Here is a 25,954-nt window from a genome sequence, read left to right on the forward strand (position 1 = left end):
ACTGATAAGGAAATTTAATTACTTGAGAACGCTAAACAGATAACTTTAATCTACTTCTTTTTCATGTTATGAAAAATACGTTAAGCACATTAAGGGAGAGAATTAATGATAAAACGATTCAAAATGTCCAACATTCTTGGCAATCACGGTAGTGAAGCAATTTTTGGAATAAAGATTTAAGATTAGATTACTTAATTTCGAAACTTTTAATTTTATCGAATTTCATTACTAATTAAACTAAATTATCTTAAATTTTGGCAATCTGATATAAATTATCATTTATAACTCGAACGATACTTAATATTTACGAGCAATAGTCCCTAAAGGATAATAAATCTTTAAACAATAATAATGATATGAATAAAAAATATATAAAAGTAGAATAATAATAACGATTATTACTATTAAATACTCAAAGAATACTTAAGAGCTAAAATTAGTCAGTAACCGGTGTCTTGTCGCTCACCCTCTATCTTTCAAAGCTGGAGAAAATCGAATTACGACAGATCGATCAATTTCGTTCGATTTCAACGAGGCATTCGCTAAAAAGCTTTTAATGAAAAAGCGACGACGAAGAGGTCGCGATATCGTGGTATCGTCGTGAAAGCAGGAAACGTCCGCTCGCTTATCTCGCGGTATCTGGACATCGCGGCAGGTGAAGCATTTAAATAATATATCGAACAGGTGAAATAGCAGCTGTTCGTCTGCATCGCCCTCCGCCAGCACGCGTGAACAGCTTTGTAGTGCCGCGAGAACTCTCTTTTTTCGCTCGAAATTCGCGTTCCACGTTCTCCTCTTACTGTGACACAGTTTCTTCAGAGTCCAGTCTTTATCGTCTTCAAACACGGTTTCCAGGAATCTGGGAAAGATTATTAGCTTCCTACATTTAATTCATAGCATCACGCCAGTTCATACAAGTATTAATAATTCACTTGTACATTGCATAAAAATTAATTTCAAGGCTATTCCAATGTACGATTCGCGTAACAGTAATTCGCAAGATAAACGTCAAGAAACTAGTACTTGTAGCTTCGTTGCTTTGTTCCATTTTCCCAATTTACGAACCTGATCAATATCCCATTCTAACACGCGAATATCCTCTCTTATCGTAATACGTAAACCAATCTTCCACGAACAAGAACAATACAACAAACTAAATCTCGCAACTTGGAAATGTTCCCCAAGTTGCTCGAGTCCGAGCAACCCTCCGATCGTTTACCTCCAGCTAACCATCATCCACTCTGCTCGCCAACCAATCCCATCCCGCGGCTCAGCCAAAACACGTTGTCAGTTTGAAATCCGCGGTCAGATCGAGCCATTTGCTTGCATCGTGTCGCGATTCATCGGTAGCTGAGTTCCTCTTAGGCTCGACTTGGCGCAAAGAGGGGATCGCACGAGTATCCAAAGAAAGGAGGAGTGGAGCCAGTAGCTATGTATCTACTTATCAAGCAGAGAGGAACGGAACCAGTATCTGGCAAGTGGTAGGAAAATGTAAGCTGGACGACCGAGTAGAGGGGAATATAGAAGAAGATGGTATTAAGACTCTCGTGTAAGAATGAGAATGAGCGAGAGAATCTTTAGTTGAAGGGGAACGCAGAGGGTGAATTTGAGGAATAACGCGGAGGAGGGGCCGAGAAAAGAGAAAAGACGAAGAGGGTTTCATCGAAGAAGAGAGAGAGAAGAGAGAGAAGAGAGAGAGAAAAGAGAGAGAGAGAGAAGAGAGCGAAAAGGAGGGGATGGTCGGTCGGAGGGGAGGAAAGGCAGCTGCAAGCAGTAGTCGGTGCAAGGGAGAGATCGCGTGAGGGTAGAGGGAGACGGGACCAGTGTCATGGAGGCAGGTCTGCCTGGTGGCTGTCCGTCGACCTGCTCCCTTGCTTTACCTGACAGCGCTCGCCAGTGTTTCGAAAGCCGCGTTCACCGATGGGTCGACTCGCGATCCACTCGTGAGCTCGTCAAGCTCGCCACGCTCGGATCGTCGACCCCTTTTTTTTTTTTTCGAAAGAATCAACGACGCCGGGACCCGTTCGTTCGTCGTCTAACTCCAAGTGGAGCCCGGTCGAATCGACTTGGAAAACGGAAGCTGTGCGTGTCTGCCGCGGGAGAAGAACACGTTCGAGGGAAACGGAGTGGGTGAACACGGAGGAGCATATAGAGGGCAATACAGAGAGGGAGAGGTAGTGGAGAAAGAGGGAGGAAAGTGACACGTTGCGATACGATCGATCCAACGACCAAGTTATACGTGCGTTTTAAACGAACACGCTCCGAAAACACGATCGGCACAATGTGCTCGTGACAAGAGCGTTTTTTGGAGTCTCTCCTGTGACCGATCGTGTTCCTTTTTTTCTTTTTTTTCTTTTTTTTTCTACAAATTAAGTTAGAAACAGCGGGTCTTTTCGTTGCTTGTTCGTCGGTTAGAGAAGTTTGAGAATATTAGAAAGAGTGGAGGAGAAGAAGGAGGAAGAGAGGAACGTATAACAGAGACAGTGAAAGATACAGGCCCGGAGGAGGAAACGGATAAAACGTGGGCGTTGAGTGATTGTTGTCGGTGCTAGTTTCCATTGGGAGTCATGAGAGATACCAGCGATATGATGGAGGACTCCTTGTCCGAGGTATGTAATAGCTGATAAATCAGTCTTGTTTCGTTTTCGGTTCCCTCGTGTATATACCATGGTCCTGAACTCGTGCTGTGCTGATTGAAATTAGAGGGATTCTGTGGCACGAAATAAGAGGACAATCAGAAATAACAAAATTGCCCCGGAGGTTTCAATTCCGGGAAAATCGAGTTTGAAAAGTTACCAAGCGGACGTGCATTTGTCTAATCCCACTGGACAGGAATGGAAAATTGACAAGGAGATTGTTCTACATGCGACAACTAGTCGGGTATGTAGAACGAAGCTTTTTCGTTTGAGGCTTTGTTTTCGAGAAGATAACGTTCGAACGTGTTTAACCGAGAATTAGCCTGGTACACGTGCATTTTACAAATTTTCGGATAAAGTGATACATGGAATTCTGGAAGAAATTTCGAACATAGCTTTAGTTTAAAGCTTCGTTACGCAGAAGATAAAGTTTGAATATGTTTAACCGGGTTCGAACTAGTCGGTTTGGACGAGAATTAACCAGGTACATGCTACTTGACAAATGTTTAAATTCCATTTCCTCGAGAACGAAGCCTGACATAAAAAGATCTTATTCTACATTTTCCGCTTATCTTCGCATGTAGAATAATCTTCCATCGATGGTCCATTCCTATTCGGAATTAGTCAAATACACGTATACTCGACAACTTTTCAAGACACAGGATTTCTAATTTCAATTGTACCGAATTTCTAAATAAAATGTGGAATCACAGCGTACACATTGTTCGCTCGTTTTTTGGCTGTTACTCGTTTTATTTAAATTATCACTTGACTCGATATCATTCTTTGACATCGCTAATCCAATCAATTTCTGTCTTTTGATCCGTATGCGGGCCACTAAATGATTTTGTCCGGAGTGAAAAGGTTGAAAAGAAGATAAGGTTCCTTACATAAATTGTGTATAACGATCGTGAGGTCTTGGATATAAAATAGAAGGTAAAATGATCCAAGATCGCGGGACGTTCGCGCGAGAATGTGTGGACGTAACGCGACGATTTAGAAACACCTTGTGCACCGTGTAGTGGCCCGTTTATGGGGTCCCGGAAAGGAAACGCGTTCCAGCTCGGCCTGTACGCTTCAGAATTTCGTTTGTACTGGTGCTTCTACTTTATCCGGAGTTTAATGCCGCATCGTGGAAACCTCGAGAACGCTTATTTGCATTTTACACGAAAATTCGTAGCTTCTTTTTTCTTTATTCGTGTCTCTATTCGTGACGGTTTCCACGAAATTCTGCGAACATTTCCTTGGTTGTTCTTTTTTCCATTGTGGATAGAAGAAGAAAAGAAAAGAACGAATAGTCGATGAATATTCCTTCGATAATTGAAATTTAACTCTGACCTGGTGGTTCTCCAATTTTTTATGTCTCAATCTTTCTTTAGTTTCAAGAGAGAAAAGCAGTTTTAACATTTAACGAATAAGCGTTCTTTTATATTTTTCTAAAATTTAAGAAATTATCTAGTGATAGGAAAGTGCGATTCAAAAATGGCCCGAAGAACACCAACTTGAGACATCAACAGTTTCTAAGCATATTTTCGTACACTCTCGCAAACACAAATTAACAAACAATGACTCTTTAAATTTGTATTGATACGTCAAATAAAATGTGACGTGTGCACTTGAATGATATCAAGCATTTTGAAAATCACTTTGCGGTAAAACCAACGTTCACTGTTGCGGTAAAGAATCGTATCTGTCAACAATGGTAGGAAAGGTTTACTTGATTGTTTCAGTACAAATGAAATAAAATATAAAATCTGCATCGCGTCAAATAATTACGAATAATTATGTACATCCGACCTATGATTTTTCAGAAATCTAACAAAAGCGAAATCCTTCATCTGTGAAGGAATGTTAGAAGATTAATATACATATACTATTTTGTATAATGTATGATGAATAGCGGATTATCATTGCAGATTTATACTTTTATGAATACAGCTGAAAGAATTTATAAAATATAAAGAATACCGGATATTTTATCTATATTTTCCCGCGTATTATGTATATTTTTGCGTCTTTTGATTTTCCTTGAACGCATAAAAATTCCCGTTCGGGCGAATAAATGTCAGAGTAAATTACGGCATCTGTATATAACTCGTCCGTCTACAGCTTGTCTATAGTTAGTCGAAATTTGATTTAATTTCTCGCTGTATCGTGCCATGAAATTTGCTATGTATCCGCGAGATCATGAATCCAGTGCCATTATCGGTTATGTTCTCTCGTGTCTTCCTCACCATACGTATGTAAATTTGCATTCGTTTTATGTTCAGACACTCGTCCCCGTTTTCTATAGCTTCCCTTATATGCGCATTTTATTGGACTCTTTCTCGCCGTCCTTCCACCCAGGGGAATAGAATTTGCTCTCAATTTTCTCGACTCTACTTCGTCGAAGATGGAACAAATTTTCCTTTGACCAGATTGCCGGATATACAGTGGCTCACGAAGGTATTTCAACGCGTTTGGGAATATGTTACGTGTGTTGCAGGAAATATTTGGAAGTTTCATTAGCACCGTAACGAGTACACCGTGGATTTTTATGAAAATTTATATTTTTATGGATACAGCTTAAAGATTCGTTTCACGCGTTAAAAGCCATGACCAATACTTTTGTTATTACTCTACTTTGGATATTTTATATATCTTCGTTTACTGCAGGCATCTTGTACGTTTTTACAACTTCGGTTGCAAATGGATTTTGCATAAATGCATAAAAATCCCCGGTCTAGTAACGAATTTCAACTGTCGTGATTGTATTGGTGAAATTTGAAAGCAATATAAAAATGTGTATGAAAACTGTAAGACAAGTTATGTACGATAAGTTGGGTTTCATATTTTCCTGCATCAGCAAAATTGTCTCTTTATTTGGCTTTGAAGCTAAATAAAATTTCCAAGCTGTTTTCGTCGTAGCAATAAAATATTTCGAACGCATCGAAATATTTTATTAAATGTGTCTTAATAATTACGGCATTGAATTTCGGCAAAATTTCTTCGTCTTATTAGCCGTTCTTAAAAGACATACGTACGTACAACCTAATTGAATCTCTTCATCTTCTATTTATATATATCTTCATCTTCTATTTATATATAAATTGTTCTGTGTACTCGTTAAGCGGCATCGAAATCAGAAAATCAACATTAATGGACTTAGCATATTCTTCGTACGTGATCTTTATTTGCGATCGAATGCACGAAAAATACGGGAGCAAAACGGTTCTCGTTTGCTTCACGAAAACCGTGTACCGTTAATTCCCTTCAACTTGTTCCGTTGTAGAAAAAAAAAAAGAAAGTGGGTTCGAGAAGCGACGTTATTTTTAAAGCTCGCGACTAATTAAAAAGTTCAACCTCGCGGCGACTTCTTTCCAGCGTGGCTTGCCACGCGAGAAAGCACTGGATCAATTAAAAAATTTCTAACGTTGCAGTAAACAGCTTCTCTTTTTCTCGACGAAAACCCAGCTGAAAACTCGTCATTCAAGGAAAAAACGTTTCAACGCGACGACGCGAGTAACTTTCCTTTTTCCCACAAAACCCTTCTGCTGTAGCAAATCACGATGTAACACAATCTTGCTTCTCATAGAATATCCTGTAGAACGTTTACAATCGCTTCCATTGAAAACCGAGTAACGATTCTCGCACGAGTAACAATCGGGGAATGTGGAAAGATAAGACGAATCGAGAAAGACAATCTAGTCCCGGAGCAGAGATTAAGCAACGTGTAATGGACAGATTCTTATGCAAATTCGTATATCTCGGAATGTAATGAAAAAAAGCAGAAGCTTGGTGGAAAATTGTTTTACCTACAGTTACAAGCATTGTAGGAAGCACTGTACTACGGATTCTTTATATACTTTTTCGTATTATCTGCTCCTCCGACAGTCGTTAGATTTCCTTCAAAATTGGAAAAAGTTAAGTTGCAAAGTAGGAAGTTTAGTTTCGTATTTCGAACGCCTACGTTCGCTTAAAGGTATTTTGTGAATGCTTACAGTTATGCTCGAGTTACTGTTCCTTGATGGCACAAAAAATAATTTCTTCCCTCTAACGTTTCGGTCGAATCATTATTCATGAGTACTCAACGAACCTGCGAATAATGCAACAGTATGCAAACACAGAAAAAAAACGGGGCCACTTTGCACGACGACAGAAAATATTTCGCCAAATAAGGTGCACTTTAAACACGAATCCGAGTTTCTTTATTTTCGTGCACTGTAACTTTGCCTTTCTGGAACTTGTTACGTAGACTACGGATTTTTCAATTTTCAATTTATGTCACATATACAAAAGATTTTTGAATAAATGTGGTGCTGTCGGCGCATGTGTACGCGTTTCTGACCCTGACTATACGTACGTGTAAAGAATAATAAAGCTACAAAAGGGTACAAAATAAATATACGAATAAATAGTATGGAAATATATGTATAAAATATTCAAAGTAATTTACTGGGGAAAATATTGAAGGAAATTCTTTATTTAAGATTTTTAAATTCAATTTATAGTCGAGGACTGTAGGCTGTAACACTGTAAATATCAAACATCGAATGTTTTACGAGAGAGAAAAAAAACTTCCTCATCCTAAAATTATTTTCGAAATTTAATTTGTTTCCATTACTATAAAACTTTATGCGTATAGTAATTTACGCGCGTCATAAAATGTTCTATTTTTGCGCTAGTATAGACCAAGTTCATCGATAAAAGAATTAATATCTGTAGAAAAGCCTGCGTGTACCACCTCTTAATTGTAGAGGAAATTGAATGTGCCATTCATTTAAATTTGCGAGCACTGTAATAAGTAGCAGTCCTGTTTGTTTCTAAATAACTCGTATAAAGGACGAAAAATATATTTTTCCAAGATGATTCTTTACGTTTCTTTTTCAAAAGAATATTTTATAATGTTTCAAGCAAGAATTGTTACAAAATCAGTGATATTTAATGTCCATGTGTTCGGGCATATTTATCGCTCAATGGCACTTACATTGCATGGCACATCGTTTTTCAACATTATTAGTAATTATTTACAAATGGAAATTGTTTTTAAATTTTTTCATTTCTGCTCTTACAGCGTTCCCGACAAGCAACCCTCGTTCCAATTTAGTTATTTTCTTAGAGATCGTGATTCTTCGTTATTTGTACGATCTTTCGTGCGAATGGTCCGATATCGCGAACAAAATTTTACAATTCACGCATTGGGAACGGTTTTCAAGACTGTTTGCTCGATAACGTAATAGTTGCATGTTAAGGGTAGAAAATCGCGTTTGTTCCATAAATAGAATGTTAACGTTTAGCGGGTAATGCGACTGCATCGATCGCGAACGCCGAAAGGAAATGTCGGTCGACGTGTATCGGGCTTGTCCGCCGCTAATTAAAACGTTAATGGTACTCGGCGCATACCAATTAAAGTCGATGCATTCGCGTCGACTGTATTAACAGTAATTTCGTGCGTTTAATAATCGTCCTGTGCCCGAAGCTATTCGCTCTCTCTCTCTCTCTTGCTCTCCCTCTCCGCCAAGAGAACTGTTTCCCTCGAAATTCTCTCCTGTTCACCGTCGCTCGAAACGCGTTCTGTCCGCTCCCAAAACGTTCCACTTCTGTACGAAACTTGCCCCGTGCTGCGATTCACAGTGTGGCGAAGCTCGTTACTCCAGACGAAATTTTAATTAAAGTCGATGGGAATCACGCGGGCCCGTTAGAGTGCTACGAATTGCTAAATAATTCGCTGCCAGTTATTTCCGAGACGCGAATGCTACGAGATGATTAACGTTGCTACGGTGGTTTTGATTAGGGAAAAGAATGGAGACGAGGTCTCGGTTGAGCTTTTCGAAAGCCAAATTAACTTCACTTGGTCGAATTTTCCAATTTCATCGTCGAATTACCATCGACTTTTTAAAGAATGTATGAGAGACTCGTCGTTGTTCATGATCGTTGTTCGTTATCATCTTCGAAGATGTAGAAGGACAAGTTGAGACTTTATGAATCTGTTATTTTTACTTAGACCTTATTTCTCGCCGTTGGCGATTATTACCAAACAAACGCGATTTGACGTAAGAAATTATGCAAGCGCTGTCGTGAGTGACAAAGTTCGAAAACGCCTCATCGTCCTAATTAGCAATTCAATTAACCTAACTAACTACGCTTTAATCGCGTTACGATCCAAACAATCTAGCGGAATGAACGAGCAACGTTTCTTTATCAATTTCCAACAATTCCTAGCCAAAATCTTGTCATTCTTCGGATATAATAATTAATAAATCTTTCCTGTACATCCACCGCGTCTTTCGATCAATTACTGTAACTGATTATATTATTAATTTTTCCAATAGTCTTCAACAAGCTTTTCCTCTTTACAAATATAACATCCTTTTCGATTAATCGTTCTTTTGGCAATGAACAAATTAGACTCACATCTCGTATGAAAGCAATCGGTGTCTCGATACTTACGAACACGAGCCGTGTACGTCTTCATAGATTTCTGCGCAAATTTAATTGAAGGCCAAACAAGTAGAACTAATGCATTTCTTTTTGTTCCATTTTACCGAAAATAAGCCCTCTACGTGTACGAGATATATTTCACCCTCTTCGTCGTTCGCTCACGGGAAGACTTTTTCGCGGAATTAATGCCGGGATTATCCTATCTCGCTTCGTACGAAACAATTGCGCCCGGTTAAATTACACGGGACAAAATCGCGAGGAAATTTAAATCCCAGAGCGAGCGATGATATTCTTTTCTTCTTTTCGTTGGATCTTTGGATTACCTCGAGCAACATCGTGATACGGGGTCGCGCTAATTAAAACCTCATTTCGCCTGGAAACATTCAGTGCTTCCAATCTTCTCCAAACTCACCCTTTCGTCGAGGGGTGGAAAAGGGAGAGAAAGAGAGGGAGGGAGAAAAAAAAAGATAGTCAGGTCGACGTGTATTTTCTTCCTCGTCGTCGTCGTCCTCGTCGACGTCGTCGCGGTTGGTCCACCATTCTGCAATTTCCAACGGGGAACTTTTTATCCACAATTTTTCTATATCAGGCCTTGAGCGAGCGTCAAAGGGGGGGGGGGAAAACATTTTCTTCGTCGTGGACGTTTTCAACGTTCAAAAAGAGCTTGCCCGCGACGGCGGAAGGGAAAAAGCGCGTTGCAATTACATAATTCACCGTCGCATCAGAATCCTGATAAGATATAAAGCGCGATTACACGCCTGCTGCGGCGTAAGTTCGCGCTGCCAGATATTACTTTCCGCCGCGCACTCTGCTCTTTGAACTTCTCTCTTCCGGCTAGATATAGTTATACAGAGTGACCCAGTAATCGCAGTACAATCTTTCTCTATGTGAAAAAATACGCAGAAAACGTGGAATAAAAATTCACACGGTACTTCATTTTCGACGAAATCGAATTCACGTATCAAGACCAGTGTACGAAGATTATTGGCAAAAATATGTCGTGTTGTAACTATTTGTTGATTTTGTAATTTCGACGTTGTTCGATCGAAGTTGTTCTAAGCTAGAAAGAAGTACTTTAATTATATTTACGTAACTGGAAAGAAGACTAGATGCAAAGATAAAGAAATATAATTCTAGAAACAGCTGTTGCATTTATGAAATTCTGTAATAAATTGGTGTCCTAAAATTGTGACAAACAATATTTACGAGATGTTCATAAATATCAGGATATACAACGTTTAGTATCAAGATCGAATAAGAAGAGGTAAGTTGGTAATATAAAATCGATTGATAAGATATTGCATTTTAAATTTGTGCCTCTGTAAAACATGAAACGTGTGATAATGTTTCGAGTTTATACGATTACGAGCACGATGTTTTTCTACTGTGATTTCTAGGTATGAAAAGAAACAAATTTTCAAATTCCATTTTCTCGAGAATGAACCTTTTCGAACGAGCAAATTTTATTTTATATTTTCGACATTCTTTTACGCAGAATCGCTCTCTTGCCAATTGTACCACGGTTTCTGGTCCACCCTATATATACTCGATGTCGATCTTTGGTTAGATTGCGGTTTTCCACGTAGTTGAAAGTTTAACCAAAGTCACAATGCCTCCGACTGTTGGATCGATTCGAATTTTCCCAGTGTCTCCTTTGCTACGGGACCGTTCTTTTCCGATATCGGGATAGAAATTGTCTAAATGCGCCTGGCTCTGGGCAATAATGTTTCTTTACCAGCGTTTCATCCGCTCTCATGGTGGAAATGTAGCTATTGGATGAATTGATTTCCATTGGCTTTGAAAATCAATTTCGTTTGAAATTTCAATCCCGTTTCATTCTTTTACGATACTTTAGAAGACACTTCAGTTGTGATCTTTTGTACAATAATTTACTAACTAGTAATATCAATAAATTGAGACAATTAGAATTAATAGACAAATTACAATTACAAATTAGGAACAACTGAAATTTATGATCCACTAACTCTAAAAGAAAATAAAATAAACTGTCTTTAATTACTAACTTGTTATTAATTCGTACATTTTAATAAAATTTATATATAATTCATGTTCATTATATAATTGATACATATAATTCACATAATATATTGTTATCGTAAATCCACTAAAACGATCAAACATTTGCAAACAATAGGGTGTATTATCCAACCTTCCAAATTGTCAAGTTAGAATCAATTGTGTAAATCGTTCAGGTTCGTTACAATTTGTAAAATATTTTACAATTTCAAGGAAGTCTAGTGACGGTCCCCTTTGCCTTTTCTCTTTCTAAGAATCGTTAACGGTTCCCTGGATACGGCGTGGAATCTAAATTTCAAATGGAATCTTATTTCGCGATCGAAAACTTTCCACCTTTTTACACGGCGCGAGTATCCCTTTGAACTTTGCTCCCTGTTCCATCACGGAATTGTCTCGTGAATTCAATCCGACTACTACAGCTATCTTTCACCGCTTTTAATTCCATTTGCTCTTTCTTAAATACAAAGAGACCATTTCAAAAATTGCAGCATGTATAATTTAATTGTAATTTTTTAAGCAATGTTTTTCGTACAGTTCGATAAGACATATTTAATGTTAAATAAGTGAACCTTGTTATAGTAAGCGAAATTTCAAAGCATAAAATTTGTATCAAAAATATCCTGATATAGGCGAAAGATGATTTAAGCAAAAAATATATAGGAAAGATACAAAACGCGAGAAGAAAAGTATTGTACGTGTAGTCACTTCTATGAATTTTTCCTAATTTTTTCAGGAAATTCTACGAAAAACTATGAATTTGTTACTTTGACCATTCTAATGTCATGATTTTGATATGTAAGACCTGGCTTCTAAGTAGATATGTAATTACTTACAAAAATATAAAAATACACCTTATTTTATCGAGAACAAATTGCGTTGGAATGTCAAATGTTGCTCAAACCGCAAAAAGTTAAGCAAACCAAATTCCTAAATTTGAGGTATCCTTTAAATTTAATCGAGGTCAAATAAAACCTCCATTCGATCAAAGTTTCAGTTTGCTCGATGTACAACAAGCCTGCAAATTTTTACGATAAATGCCCTTCTCTTCTTCTTTCTCTCTTTTTTTTTTTTAAATTGCTGCCGTATAAAGCCGGCTATTTGTCGAATGGATTTCTCTGCCTCTTTCACCAACCCCTAACATTTTCTCTTGCTCTCCCTCTCTCTCACTCTCTCTCTTTGTGAACTTTCTCTCTTACCGTGAAGAGTACATTATTCGAGATACAACAACGATCCTGTTAAGCGTCCCGTTTTATCGGTTCTCGGTGTAAAATCGATTTATAACATGCAAAACGCGGACGGCCCGTATCGGTATCATATTTACGATGTATGAATATATCGTTTACGAGCCGAACCTCCGCGTTTTGTTCGCCTTTTTATGGCCACCTTGCACATCCGCGCCGCGTAAGAGTATCGATATTCGATATTGCTACCTGCCGATAACTGCGTTTCAATAAAACGGGCAGCGCATAAAAACGTTATAAGCGAATTATACGACTATAAGGGAAACACGTTTCGTGCCTTTATTTCCATCAATTAGTCGATTATCAGTCCGAAATAGCGATTCTACGTTGCGTTACGACCTTCTGTTCCATTTTACGCGCGCATTCGTATTTCATCGTTTAACACGTTGGCTATCGTGCCAATTTTATTCTTATATATTATTATATATTTTCGCACCCTGGCAGCCGCAATAGATTAAAATATATTACAAATACTGCGCCATAATGGCCATCTGAAAGTACAGAAGAAAAATAGTACCGGTGTATGGCGTAAAGATGATGTACGACGGTAAAGTGGAAGCCGCAGGCCATTCAAAGCCAAAAGAGAGTAGATTTAATAAATAGTAATAAATAAAATAAAATACTACGTGATAACGTTTAATTTTTTCAAGATGTCATATTGCATTTTTCCATACTGCTTTTTCCTCTCGACATTATCTAAAATCTAAGTTCCTGGTAGCGCGTGCTTCGCTTCTATCTCGTTGTGTGAAAACTGTATCGTTCACATTGCTAGTAATTTTGGAGCCTAAGACATTTATTTTATCTTCACCGGTCTGTATAATTTAACGTGGGTTATCGATGACCACCGGTGGCGGACAACGTGTTAAGCAGAATTTTCGTCCGTGTTCGTAATTTCCTATCTCTGCAGGAAATCCTTTACAATAACACCGATGGTAGCCAGTAATTCCTGCTTTTATCTCCTCTGTTTCTTTTTTTCCTTAGTGTTCTATGAATTTATATTTTCATCCAGTCATCCAACTATTAATTCAGCACGTCTTCGTATTATCGCGTACACGTATCTTCCACGTCTTTTTTTAATTAACCTTACAAAGTCCGCAATACGCATGAATTTTTATTTTTTCTCTACATCGCGGAAGACCGTTTCCTACTTCCGTCTTGTATTCCTTTTAATTATGATTCCCGCATATCGGTGTTCGTAAGCGTTAGGACAGTTGAGAAGATGAAATAAGCTTGAAACGTCATTAACAACTTATTGAATATTACATTAAATCTTTATGATTCTATATATAGTACGTACTTCATGAAAAATCCATATATTCTATAATAAAAATCTCATAAATGATAAGATAAAAATTCGCATTGGTGTTATTAGATTTCCCACTGCGCTTCTTATTAATCTACAATTCCATGAATTCTATAAATGATTCCATGAGAATCAGATTTTCGAATCTGTGCGAACTTCGTTGAATTTCCTAACGAATTCGTTTAAACATTTCTTAATTAGATTCAACGTTTAACATGCACCAGTCTAATGATCTTTTACTATAATATATACACGTTTGCGATAGATGTGTGATTTCTATATATATTTCCAGATTGGTTTCAAATTTAATCAATGGTAGTCGAGTAACGTTACGTAATTGCGTTAATGAAATTTCACAGTGTCTCATAAAGCATAGATAATAAAGTTTATAAAAATGTTCTATGTTTGACGTCTAAATACTTTGACGAGCCACTCTACGTGCAAATATTTTTAGAGGACCGATCTCATTACTTTTCTGACGAACTTTGTATATACAGACACGCATGTAAGCACAAATATAAGCACGAGCACACAGAGGGAATAAAATTCGATAATTCAACAAGAGGAAATACAGTGGTCGCCGATAGGATCGTTTATTGTATCATGTCAATATTTTTCCACCCCCTCTTCCGGCTTATCGTTCCGCTACCTTGCCAGCAAAAATATCGGTTTTCGATAGCAGACAGTGCACCGACCTGGCAGCATTGTAGTTACAAGAATTAAACGATACGGAAACGCGTGAATAAAAAATCAAAATCACACGCCCGCGCGCTCGCTAACCCTTCAACGATCGAAGCCTTAAATCGCCATTTGAAAATTGCGAAACGGATATATAGAATTAATACAATTAATATATATGTATAATATATATTTTTCTTATTTTCACCATTTTAACATATAATAATATAATATAATAATAATTTATTGTACTCTAAACTACATGTCTATTACACGAAGATTATCTGGTTTTTTATCACACAGTTTAAACTTACAGACCTATGTACAAATAGTTATTTATCTACGACTTTTAATGAGGAGAGAATATTTTGAATAAAAATAACCTAATTAACCGTTGTTTTTTTACGATTAATCGATGAAATCATTAGCACTACAGTGACCTGACTATATTGAAAACTTAATTCTTATAACGAATCATAGAGAATTTTAAAAGAATGCCCGAGATATTTCCCTGCGTTAAATATAGATCTCATCGATCCTTACGAAATAGTACTATTTTACCGCAAAGCTGAAAATTAATAGACTTTGTACTTTACCGTAAAGATTATTATGTATAAGAAATTTCATAAAATTCAGCATCCAAATATATAATTTGAGTTCCTAATAGAAGGTAGAATTGAAAGGAGAGTGAAAGAAGGCAAACAAGAGTTCGCTGCAATTATAAAATCATTGTGTTACGTTAATATAATAAAGATGAAGAGTTAAGGGTTACCGACTCGCTAATTTATTAACTGGCGAATCTGGAATTTTTCAGCGATATTTATTAGGAATTTTTCAATTTATTCGCGTCAATGGAGAAAGTATCAATCCAATTTCACGTTGTATTAACGCGAGTTAATTTGTTTAATTTATATTAATGTTCGTCGAGTGAACGACCGGAGCGTTATTAAAATTCCTTTTGTATTTGTAATTTAGATCGATGACGGGCGGAGAGGTGGCCGGAAGTAATTTGCGCCAGCATTTTATGGACAAATTAGTCGCGTTTATCGGGCATTTATGCGCGTTTAAAATTGATAAGTCTGTCGAGGGGTTGTTGGCCATAACGAGGCTAATTTGTGATTAACGTTTCACGGATAAATTAACCAAGCTGCGTAACGAGCAGAGTGGAAACGGAGATTGAATGTTTTGACGTGTTCCATGAAAGTGGTCCCGGATATTTGCTTTTGCAACAACGAAATTATTATCGAAGATAATAGGGAAAAATTTACGATAAGGACAATCATGCATTTACGTTTACGATATACATTTTTGTCGATTTTTAATTTTAATATCACTAGATGACTAAAGAGAAGTATTTCAGTACGAAATAGGGAAATGATAGGGTAAATTCGAAGATGTAAAATTATTCAAAATTAGACGATAAATTCACAACGTTTCGTAAAAAAATAATTTAATATTAGTCCATTAATTAACTTCTTAAACGTTCAATATGACTACAATACATAAAAGATAATTTTGAATTATCAACAATCTTGATATTAATAAAAAAATTGGAAACGTAACAAGCATAGTTTTGTTACTTCTTTTCGCTTTATAAGCGAAAAAAAGGGATATTTTAAAATACGTAGAAAAAGAAGCTGCTTAAAAGAACCTGTTAGATGCAAATCTGGCGAAGTTTTAACGATGAATTTTAAACGATATTTTTGTAAGAGGACAATTTTAATAACATGATATTAACACGCCGAAGATTAAAATTGCTTCTTCATTAAAAAACGAAGACTGTAACTTATCAACGTTATTCAAATGGAATCTTTAATTAAGGAATTAACTGAGTCTACAATTAAGAAATTGAGAAAAACTACAGGCACACGCGAGATTGCTGTTCGCTCATGTAGAAAAGATCAATCGACGCTCGTGACTAATGGAGTATCGCAAAAAGCGAACGACTGCAACGGCTTGTTAGCTTATTAGCCTTTTTCTTTTTTCACTATGCTAATCTATCTTTCCGTGCGTTCGTTTTCTACCTCGTTTCAGATTTTTATTTAACGAGCCGCGGTTTGTTACTCTTCACCCTTTTGTTGTCTCGTTGTTTCATCGCGAAAACGTGTCGGTTTATCGCGTGAAATATGGCAGAGAGTTTTCAACGTTGCTCTTGAAAACATTCGACCACCGCGACGTGCCTTCTTTCGCGTGCTTATCGACGATCTTACATATTTCGCGGTGCATGATTTCAATTTATTCTCGCGCGCGATCGTAGTAATAATCGTAGCAATAATCGGGCGAAAGTTTCCTACGAGATTCGTTCGCAAATACTATATTTAGTAAATTACGTAACTGGCAACATGCTATTTAAACCTAACTTTCACGTGATTCGTGTTTTTATCGAATCAGATACTTTCCAAGATTTGCAGATTCTATCGAGTTAAGTGGTTCGTTCTACATTTTGTCTCGAGATGGAATATAGTTCAGACTAATGCAAATTGCCTGCCTTTCTAAAAATAGATCACAAGCCACTGGTTATATTATCGTCCGCAAGAATCGGAATAGTTTGGTCGATTCGTGGTAATAAGTTGAAGAATCTGGAGCGTATCCTCTCCAATCGTATTCTTTGTTCCTTAAAATCGCATTTCTGATGTAGCTGCATCTCTGTCCGTGTCAAGGCCACAATTAACTACGGGCTCTGAAGCGAAAACCGGGTCAGAGTTTGCAGAGGAGCTTTATTTACTCTGCGAATCAATATTGCGGATGTGCTATTAATCTTCCGAGCTGCTAACACGGTCTTGCCACAAAGCTGCCTCTAAACTCAGTTGAAATTAAACGAAGAAACTGTGTTCTTAACAAAGAGCCGCGACTAAAGCGAAGGAGCTTTGCGAGATTGCAAGGAACTGTTCTGTTACCCTCGTGTAATAAAGAGAGACGAAACGTGGTGAGAGCGAAGAAAATAAATTTCCTCGAGTTTCCATCGCAAACAAAAGTTTGCTAGTTTTGCTTTTTAAACGCCTCCATGGGCGTTACTCGTCTATTTTCTATTTCCTCCACGGTCTGCTTGATCGGCGTTTATTACCCTCGTTCCGCGAATAATCTCCCCTTCGTTCGTAGCTGGTGGATGAAAATATTCTTCCGTCGTCCTTTTTCCACATTTTTTTTTTTTTTCTTATTTCCCTTCGGCCCCGAGCATTCTCAAAGGGACTTCTCTTTTTTGAAATTACAATGAACCAGAGGCTTTAGTACGTGTGTATGTGTGTGTACGTGTATCAGAGCGTACGATCGATCCGATTCTCGTCCGCGTTTAATCGCGCATAAATTGAGCAATCCTCTTTAATTGCAGCCTGAACGGACCGTGGAAGTTGTTCCCGCATCGCCAGGATTTACATATTCGAAGCTACTTTATAGGAGACGAAATCGCGTTTCCTGGTCGGGCAACGTGCTGCATACGCTTTTCACGCAAATCAGATTTTACCCCTTTTTATCTCCTTTTCTCTACGCCACGAATCGCTTATTTTTATTGTCGTTTTCGAGAAAGAGTCTTGCGTTCATCGCAGTTTGATGGGATTCTTCTTTTTCTCTTTTTATTTCCTCTTCTTCTATGCGAAGAATTATTTTCATTCTCGTTTCCCAAAAATATTTGCGTATCCCTGGTAATTCGACGGGATGCTTTCTTTTTCTGTTCTTTTCATTTTTCTACGTGAACATTGATTTGTTCTCTTTTTCGAAAAGTATCTTTGTATTCCTTTTGTATTTCTTGATGGGTTTCTCCTTTTTCCCCCTTTACCTCTTTTCTTTCGTACGCGAAGAATCATTTTCGTTAGTTTCATTTTCGTGTTCGAGAAATATCTTTGTATCGCTTGTAGCCCGATAGGGTTCATCTGTGTGATTAAAAACCGACACATTTGCATATGGAGATTTATATACGATGCAGGTAATTTGACGTCCTAAAATCACGTGCTCGGATCGATTAAAATGCATGCACCTCGAGATTCCACGGTCTTCGTGCACGATCTTTTACCTCGTTGGTAAAAGACGATGACGAGCATCATCAAATTTTTTGCGCTGCCTTTGAACCTCGTAAACGATCCCCTTCACGATGGTTCGCGTGGAACCACCCCTTTATCTCCCTCTTGGATAATTATCTTGCAAATTCTTCGCGTCTTCTTCAATGTAGAAGATACGCTTCTAAGCTTTAACCCTTTTCGTTCGTTATTTCATAAATTTAAGTGCGTCTTGTCGAGTAAAATCCGCCTTATAACTGCAAAGGTTAAGAATTTTTATTATCAATTTACGAAAACTTTAATACTTTGCTGTTGTAATATTACTTTAGATACGAATGCCTTGCTCGTTGAAATTAATTTTGTTGAAATTGAACGAACGTTAATTAAAATTGAACTCTGTCACATCTTCTACCGAATGTATTAATTCACTCTAATAAATTACATTAATTATACAAAAATGGAAGAATTCGTTTCTTCCAACTGTAATCCAAACAACGTGGTAAAATCACTTGTACTTATGTACTGTAATGATTAATGCTGATTTCTCTTTATTATATCGGTAGTTAGTTCGTGCATGTATTACGTAATCACAGTCATATTTATACTTCTTCGATCGTAACGATCTAACGACGTATATCGACCATTTCCGTGAGTGTCTTAAATTATTGTAATTCGTTCTCTGCAATAACGAGATAACGCTCCCGCACGCGAAATATGAAACATTCCAACATTATGATACCATATGTTTTACTGCATACCTTAGACAGCAAATTATTCAGTTCGTCGAGCATTAGGGTTGGTCCATTAATATCTATATAATTTTGCATATAATAGAATGTTCGATTTTATTATGTGAATCTTCCAATCTTTCTTTCCTTTTTTCAATAAATGTTTTTTATCTTTGCACGTATATCGTCAGATATTATTCTACAGCTGAGAATTTTCTCTTTCATATGTGATATTGATTCAATACCTACATATATGAATTTCCTTTCATTGTGTTTAAGATTCAGTGATGTTGAAATAATTAAACATCGATCGTTTTATATACAGACAACCTAGCAGAAAATTGAAAACTATCCTCGTGGGTTTAATTCAATGATCAGAGACTGTGACTCGAATGTCCACCAAAAAAAAAAAAAAAAAAGAAAAATGTCGGAGAGCTTGGAATTGCTTGAAAATGAATATTTGACAATTTCTATAGAAGACTATGGTCAAACGGTTCAAGTTTTATTTCTTTTCGTTTCGGTCCTTGGAAATTTACAGGAAGCTGTTTTTCAGTTACCGAGTGACCACTTTATGACTAACCTTGGACCCTAAATTCGGGAAATTTATTGCGAGCACAATGAGGGTGCGCGTATCTGGGAAAATGCGTTCATACCCAGTGACCCAGAGAAACCGGACAATAAAGAAGAAAATAGTCGACAGTAGTGGGTTACTATGTTGCATCGTTGGCACCAAGTGACTTTTCCTTTCTACCGATAACCCTCGCCAATTTTGCTAGCACAATATGGCTACCCTTGGTCACCAAAGCAAAGTACCTTCCTGAAAATATATTGGACTGGGTCAACACGTTTCAAACGTACACACTAATAGCTATATTTATTACTTATATATAAAATAAAACGTTATATGAAACTGAATAATTGTTAAAAAATTATCGATATCTTTAAGAACTACAGCCTCGTTTGAAATTCTATATTATAAAGAATTTACATATTCAATGGTATAATAGATTCATCAATTTTGTGTAATTAAATTAAATTTCTCTTCTATTTATGCAACAAATAGATTGAGTCTAGTATAATCTATATATACCTATTTATCTATCTACTTTCTATCTACATTCATAGTTACTTGTATCCATCAATGTTATTCAGACGAATACCCAAAGAAATCGACATATATATTAGAGGCCTTAATATTATGGGGTCAACGCATAATTATCAATTCATTATTTTTGTATAACTCTTGCAAACTTTTATTTCGATCATTATTTTGCACCAATCCGAAAATTCCGACCCATCGATCGTTTTTCTAATCTAACTTATCACCTAGAATCTAGCTCTGAGAATTTGTGGCAAATGTACATCGTGTGTTCAAATGTTTATGGTACATACGATTGTGAATATACTCGAAGCTGTTGAAAGCGTTTCAAATGTCGTGACTAGACCCGTTCCGTTTAATCTATCCACAGATGTGCTCGTACTTTTATAAAAGTAACACGACAATTTCCCTCAGAATGTCGCCGCTCGGTTAGTCTTGTTCTTGCAAGCGGTCTATTTGGTTTTCTTCGGCTTTCTCTTTCTTCGTACCCTTTCTTTTTGCGTTTTTGGTCAGCTTAAGAGATTTCACGAGCAACGTTTAACTTGTGCCGCCTAACGAACGGACGCTCCCACGTATCGGCGGCTCTCGATGCAAGGATCGAGGGATTTTATGGTAAATGGAGTGGATAATTAAGCGTTTACCGCCGAGTCAATCGGCATCGTGGAATTTTCTTCTAAATAAGCGTTATTTCCGCGGCGATAGTGACAACGTACGGTCGTCGATTACGAAGTACTACATTAACGAGACCGCCACACCGGTCGACCGGTTTCTCTGCGCCTTTGCACGTTTCAATTTTTAAAAATTATCAACGTTCTGGAAGACAGGAAGCGCCGACAACCGCGCGCAATCTCGTTAAACCCCCTGACGGATATTACTTTTTTTTTGCAACTGTCTTCTTCCCTTTCATAACGAGGATGTCCTTTTTTTCTTGGTTTGGTACAAACGTGGTCAATTTTCGTGCGTTTCACGTCTCTGTTGCATTCCCTCGGGGACGGTTCATCGCATCATTTATTTTATGTCCGTATTAAACAGCAATCTCGTCCGAGTTTAACACTTTTGCGTATAACGTTAAATTCTTCCTATATTATCGCGTTTTCAACGTGAAATATTTATATTACGAAGTGGAATGTTGTAGTTTATTATTTTAAGCTATTCAGAAGCGAATTTTCATTAAGGCCTCAAAGAGAAATGATTTTTTCCTATTTATTTATTTTTTCTTTTTTTATTTGAGGTAACGTACGTGAATATTGGTAAATTAGAATGTTCATGAATTTATATAAAATTTGAAATTGTAAAAATGCACAGAATACACATAGTATATACAGTGATTCCAGAAATGTTCAAATATATTAAATTTTTGTAATCACATGTATTATCCAGTCGCATGAAACTTAATGTGCTTGAACTTAATTAATATATAGATGTAATTAGATATTAACAATAACGTACAAGTACATTTTGTGCTCTCTGTAAAAGTCTACATATAAAGCACCCAAAGTATAGTACTCGTTATAATACTTGGTGGTTTCATTTTTAAAATTGTATTCGCAAAAGTATATCATTGAACGTTAAAGTTAATCCTGAAAGGATTTTTAGGTCTAGCATTGAAAATTTAGATGATAAATAGAATGGAATCGACGAACCATAAAAAGAAACTTTTGATTTCAGGAGATGATGATGGACTACGAGGGTGACGGAGGGGAGTTGGAAGAGCTCATTGATCTGGCAACCGACGTAGCGGATTCATCCCCGACAATTCGAGGTAATTAAACTTTCATTCTTCACCCCACGTTTCCCTCTCCCTTTCCCTCTTCCCTATAGATAAAGAAGAGACCGCGGTTCAATGAACAGGATGTTTTCGTTTAAATAGGGAAGCTTTTCAAGGGGTCGCAATTAGGGGTGCAATTGAGTAAAATGTACACGAATCTGAATTTTCCTCCAACAATCGTGGCACTAACAATCCAATTAATTAACAACGACTGAAAAGTCACTCTGATAATACTGATCTTTCATAAAATAAACTTATAATAAATTGTCCAAGTATAATAAATTGTATAGTAAATTGTTCATGAAGTTCACGAAGTCTATTGCTCTGGTTCTTTAAAAGTTTCCATTTCCTTCAAGTAAACGGTTGATTTTGGAATATTCACAACTCTAGATAAATTGTGAATAAACTTTTCATTTTATACGTGAAATCCCAAATTGCATCTTTGTTTCCTCCAGATGAAATCCTGAAGCTCCCTTAAAAACTCCTTCGAGTAAATACAGTGACGGATAAAAGAAAGTTTAAAATGATAAAAACATTATGAATTTTGATAGCTTCTGTACTGAAAATTCTTTGCCATATTGATAACAGTGAACCATTCTGTGTATCATATATATATATATATACATTGCTTTTATCAAATATAAATCCATTTTGTAAAATTATCGTGTCTCTCTATTGTCTTCTTATTTTACAAACCTTATCGTGTACTATTGTATAAAGCTACAATACATTCCATTGTTTTATCTCCTTTATATCACTCAACGATTGAAGTTTCAAAATGTTTCATACAACGCGCATAATATATTCATAAAAGGTGTCTTCTATTGTTCAAATACCTATACGAGGCTGTGTGTGTTTCGTTCGAGAGTTCTCTTCACTTCAGCTAACGTTATTATCCCTCGAGGCATTCATAAAGCTTGCAAACAAGTTCCTTGCAATTCAAATGCTCCTTCGAATATCCTCGTTTCCATTTCTATTCCTAACTACCCTCTTGTTTTACACCCCCTTTCCGTCCCGGTGAAACCAGTGCATTCGTGCAGTTTATTTGCTCGTTAATTAGATTGTCGTAGAATAGCGGGGTAGAGAAAACGGCATTAAGAGAGTAGGTTCGCGTGTAACGAGGCGGAATAACGCCGAGACCTGTGCGGTGGATAGGCTGGAGGAAGAGGGTGGATGGGTGCTCGCGGGCGTAAGGGGTGGCTCTCGAAAATTGTTAAGCTAAATAAACGTTCAGCTGCGGAGAAAATTGGTAGAAACGCAATTACTGTGCTATCCAGCACAAAAGGGGAATATTTTCACCCTAATATTCCCGAGACAGAATAATTATTTACAGCCGCAAGAGAAAACTGTTTGTCATGGTCTTTCACTTTGTGCTGGCATAGTCATAGAGAAAACCACTTCCAGGTAGCGTCTTGTAAGTGTATCGTTAAAATGTTTCGTGTCAGACCCTTGATCGGATAGGTTCATTCCTGGAGACGAGAATGGTTAGAAAGAGGATAAGTATTCTTGCGTGGAAGTCTGTGATGTAAGAAAGAATGTGACGGTTATGGTTAATTACTTTCGGTAATGTTGGTCGAAGGATGAAAGATCGAGGAATCTTTCCTACCTCTCGCCTTGTAAGTAAATTCTTCTTCAATTTACAAAATTTAAAAGTCATCACAGTAATATCTCTTCGACATAAATATATGCAACATTAGGATCGATCGATAAATGATTTTTGGAAGTATCTTTTTCAATATCTTTGTAACGACTATTTCAAAACAGCGGCTATAATTGCAACAACTCAAAAACATATAATCCTTGTTCTTCTTCCGACATATTGCGTACAGTTCATCAGTATCAGTCGTCGAAATTTTTCATCGTCTACAAATATTTCTATCCTTTTACAAATCCTATTTTATATATATCTTTCCAAAATTGAGAATCTTCTCTTTCATACATGATTTCAATGTCTTAACTTTCCCATATAAAAATCCCATTTCATCGAGGGATTCAACGAAGCACGACCTATGTGTCAGTCACGGTTTCTTAATAGCAGTTAATTACTATAACTCCAACAATTTCAGCCATAAAACAAATCCCAAATAAGGTGATAAAACTATTCTAAAGCTCGCTAGAAACGGTTGCCCGAACGAGAATGGCAATTTTCCACAATTCTACAAAGAAAGAAACTCAAAGAAATCCGTTCTGGACCGGTCAGAAGGGACGCAGAAGATGCAATAACATCGAGATTGTCAAAAGTGGAGCCGAGCTTCCGTGTTCTCGGTCAGAAAGAGTCAAAGTCCTCGAGTCGAACGGTTAAGGGGCGAAGGAAAAAGGAACGAGGCGATTCCCTTTTTGGCGAAGAAGAGATTTTCTCGCGCGATTATTTCGAGCAGGCGAAATTGTCCGGATCCCAGGATTCGTGTAATTACGTCCTTGGTTCTCGCGCGATGACTTTACGACAAAGTATACCTTTGGTTTACCACTTTATAATCAAGCAACCTCGCCTGTTCCCCTTCCGCGATTTGAGCTGTCCACTTAAACGCGTTCGGTAATCGCTCCTAATTACCCGGTCCTCCTGCTCGGCCTGTCTTTCACTTTCGAATGGTGGCTGGTGGATTCCTCGAGGCAACGTGGAACGTTCGGTCACGCGATCTTCCCGAAACGATCGACGATCGTATCGATCGCGACTACATAACGTTGGAACTGATACCGGATTGACATAGCAAAATAGAGCTGCTTGAACATCGCTAAACGTATTCAATCTGGTATCGACGGTAACATCTGGTAACATGTATCGACGTCAGCTTTTAAAAAGTATTTCTCAACGACGTAACGAATGTTCTGAAAAATTTTCAAGTAAAATCAAGTGAAAATAACTATTGCCAATGTTAGTCTTGAAGATAGGAATCGTGGAAATTCTTTTGCAACTGAACGTCCTAGGCTTCAACGTCTTAAAATTCGATTTTCAACATTGCACTCGTTGCGTATTCCGAGACACATCGTTAGTCTTAGATGTAATAACAAAAGAATGAGAGAGGGTCGTATATCATACGTCCGGCAAGAGAAAATAATCAAAAATGAGCGAATGACTTGAATAACCCTATGATAGGATTATTTGAGTTCACAAAAAGGTATTACGTAAGAATTAAACTTCATTGAGACAATTTTAAACGAATAAAAAATGCGATGGGGAATTTAGTAGAATATTTAATAGAGATGCCAAAATTAATTTGATTATTTATAGGATTGTTATTGTAATAATTTTTGATGGGCCACTATACAGTATGATATACGTCGTAAAGATTTTAAGAAGACCCCAATGATTTTATAAACTTATTTAATTTTCTGCAAGTGTTTTAATACTGATAAATTGCTTGAGTATCAATATATATCGTGTCACTCCCATCGCTAGTTCCAACTTCATTCCGTTTCACGACGAGCTACCAAAAACTTCTGTTTTTTTTAGATTCTTTCTGGTTGCTTTTAATTGCTTCTACCGGTCTCTCCGGTCCATCGTCTTCGATCGATAATTTGTAGGGTCGACAGGGATTGCGATCGAAATTTCTTTCTTGGTTTCTTCCAATCGTCTTTAATTGCCTCAAACGGTAATTATTTCAAGCTTCTCATTTCAACCTACCGCGACAAGCTTCTTTTATGCCCTGTTTTGCATATACAAAAAATTGTAGCTTAATAAGGTATGATCCAATTCAAATTACTATATTCCAGGAATTAATTTTAGTTTTATTTAAAACTGATCTCTAAAATGATCAAACGAGATATGCTTTTAGCGTTAATAAAAGAAATTGATAAAAAGAAAGCTTTGTCCGACAATCTTCGAAAGCTCGGTCTCGAGAGGACTGGAACTTTTACTTTCCACGTGATATAACCAGTCTAAAATTACCTTTGCGTCGCTTCCTTCAGCATAAAATGATTATTAGCAATCATCTTGCACATCAACTCTATCAAATCAAATTTATTTATACGATTCTCGATTCTCTGCCAATTTACGAACGTCCTCGTGAATTTCGTTCCTATGGGCTTCGCCTTGTCACGTAAATAACTTATCGATG

General features: G+C 37.1%; 1 protein-coding gene across 1 annotated transcript in view; it reads left to right on the plus strand.

Moving 5' to 3' along the window:
- The first annotated feature begins 1,805 nt into the window (after window positions 1-1,805).
- Window positions 1,806-25,954, plus strand: part of LOC132913358 (uncharacterized) — a 35,747-nt gene continuing 11,598 nt past the window's right edge. Inside the window, exons 1-2 of the mRNA XM_060971642.1 lie at window positions 1,806-2,609; window positions 21,800-21,893. Coding sequence (XP_060827625.1) covers window positions 2,568-2,609; window positions 21,800-21,893 — 136 coding nt within the window. The 5' untranslated portion in view covers window positions 1,806-2,567. The remainder of the gene's footprint in view (window positions 2,610-21,799; window positions 21,894-25,954) is intronic.

The sequence above is a fragment of the Bombus pascuorum genome, chromosome 13 (assembly GCF_905332965.1).
Source record: "Bombus pascuorum chromosome 13, iyBomPasc1.1, whole genome shotgun sequence".
Lineage (NCBI taxonomy): Eukaryota > Metazoa > Arthropoda > Insecta > Hymenoptera > Apidae > Bombus > Bombus pascuorum.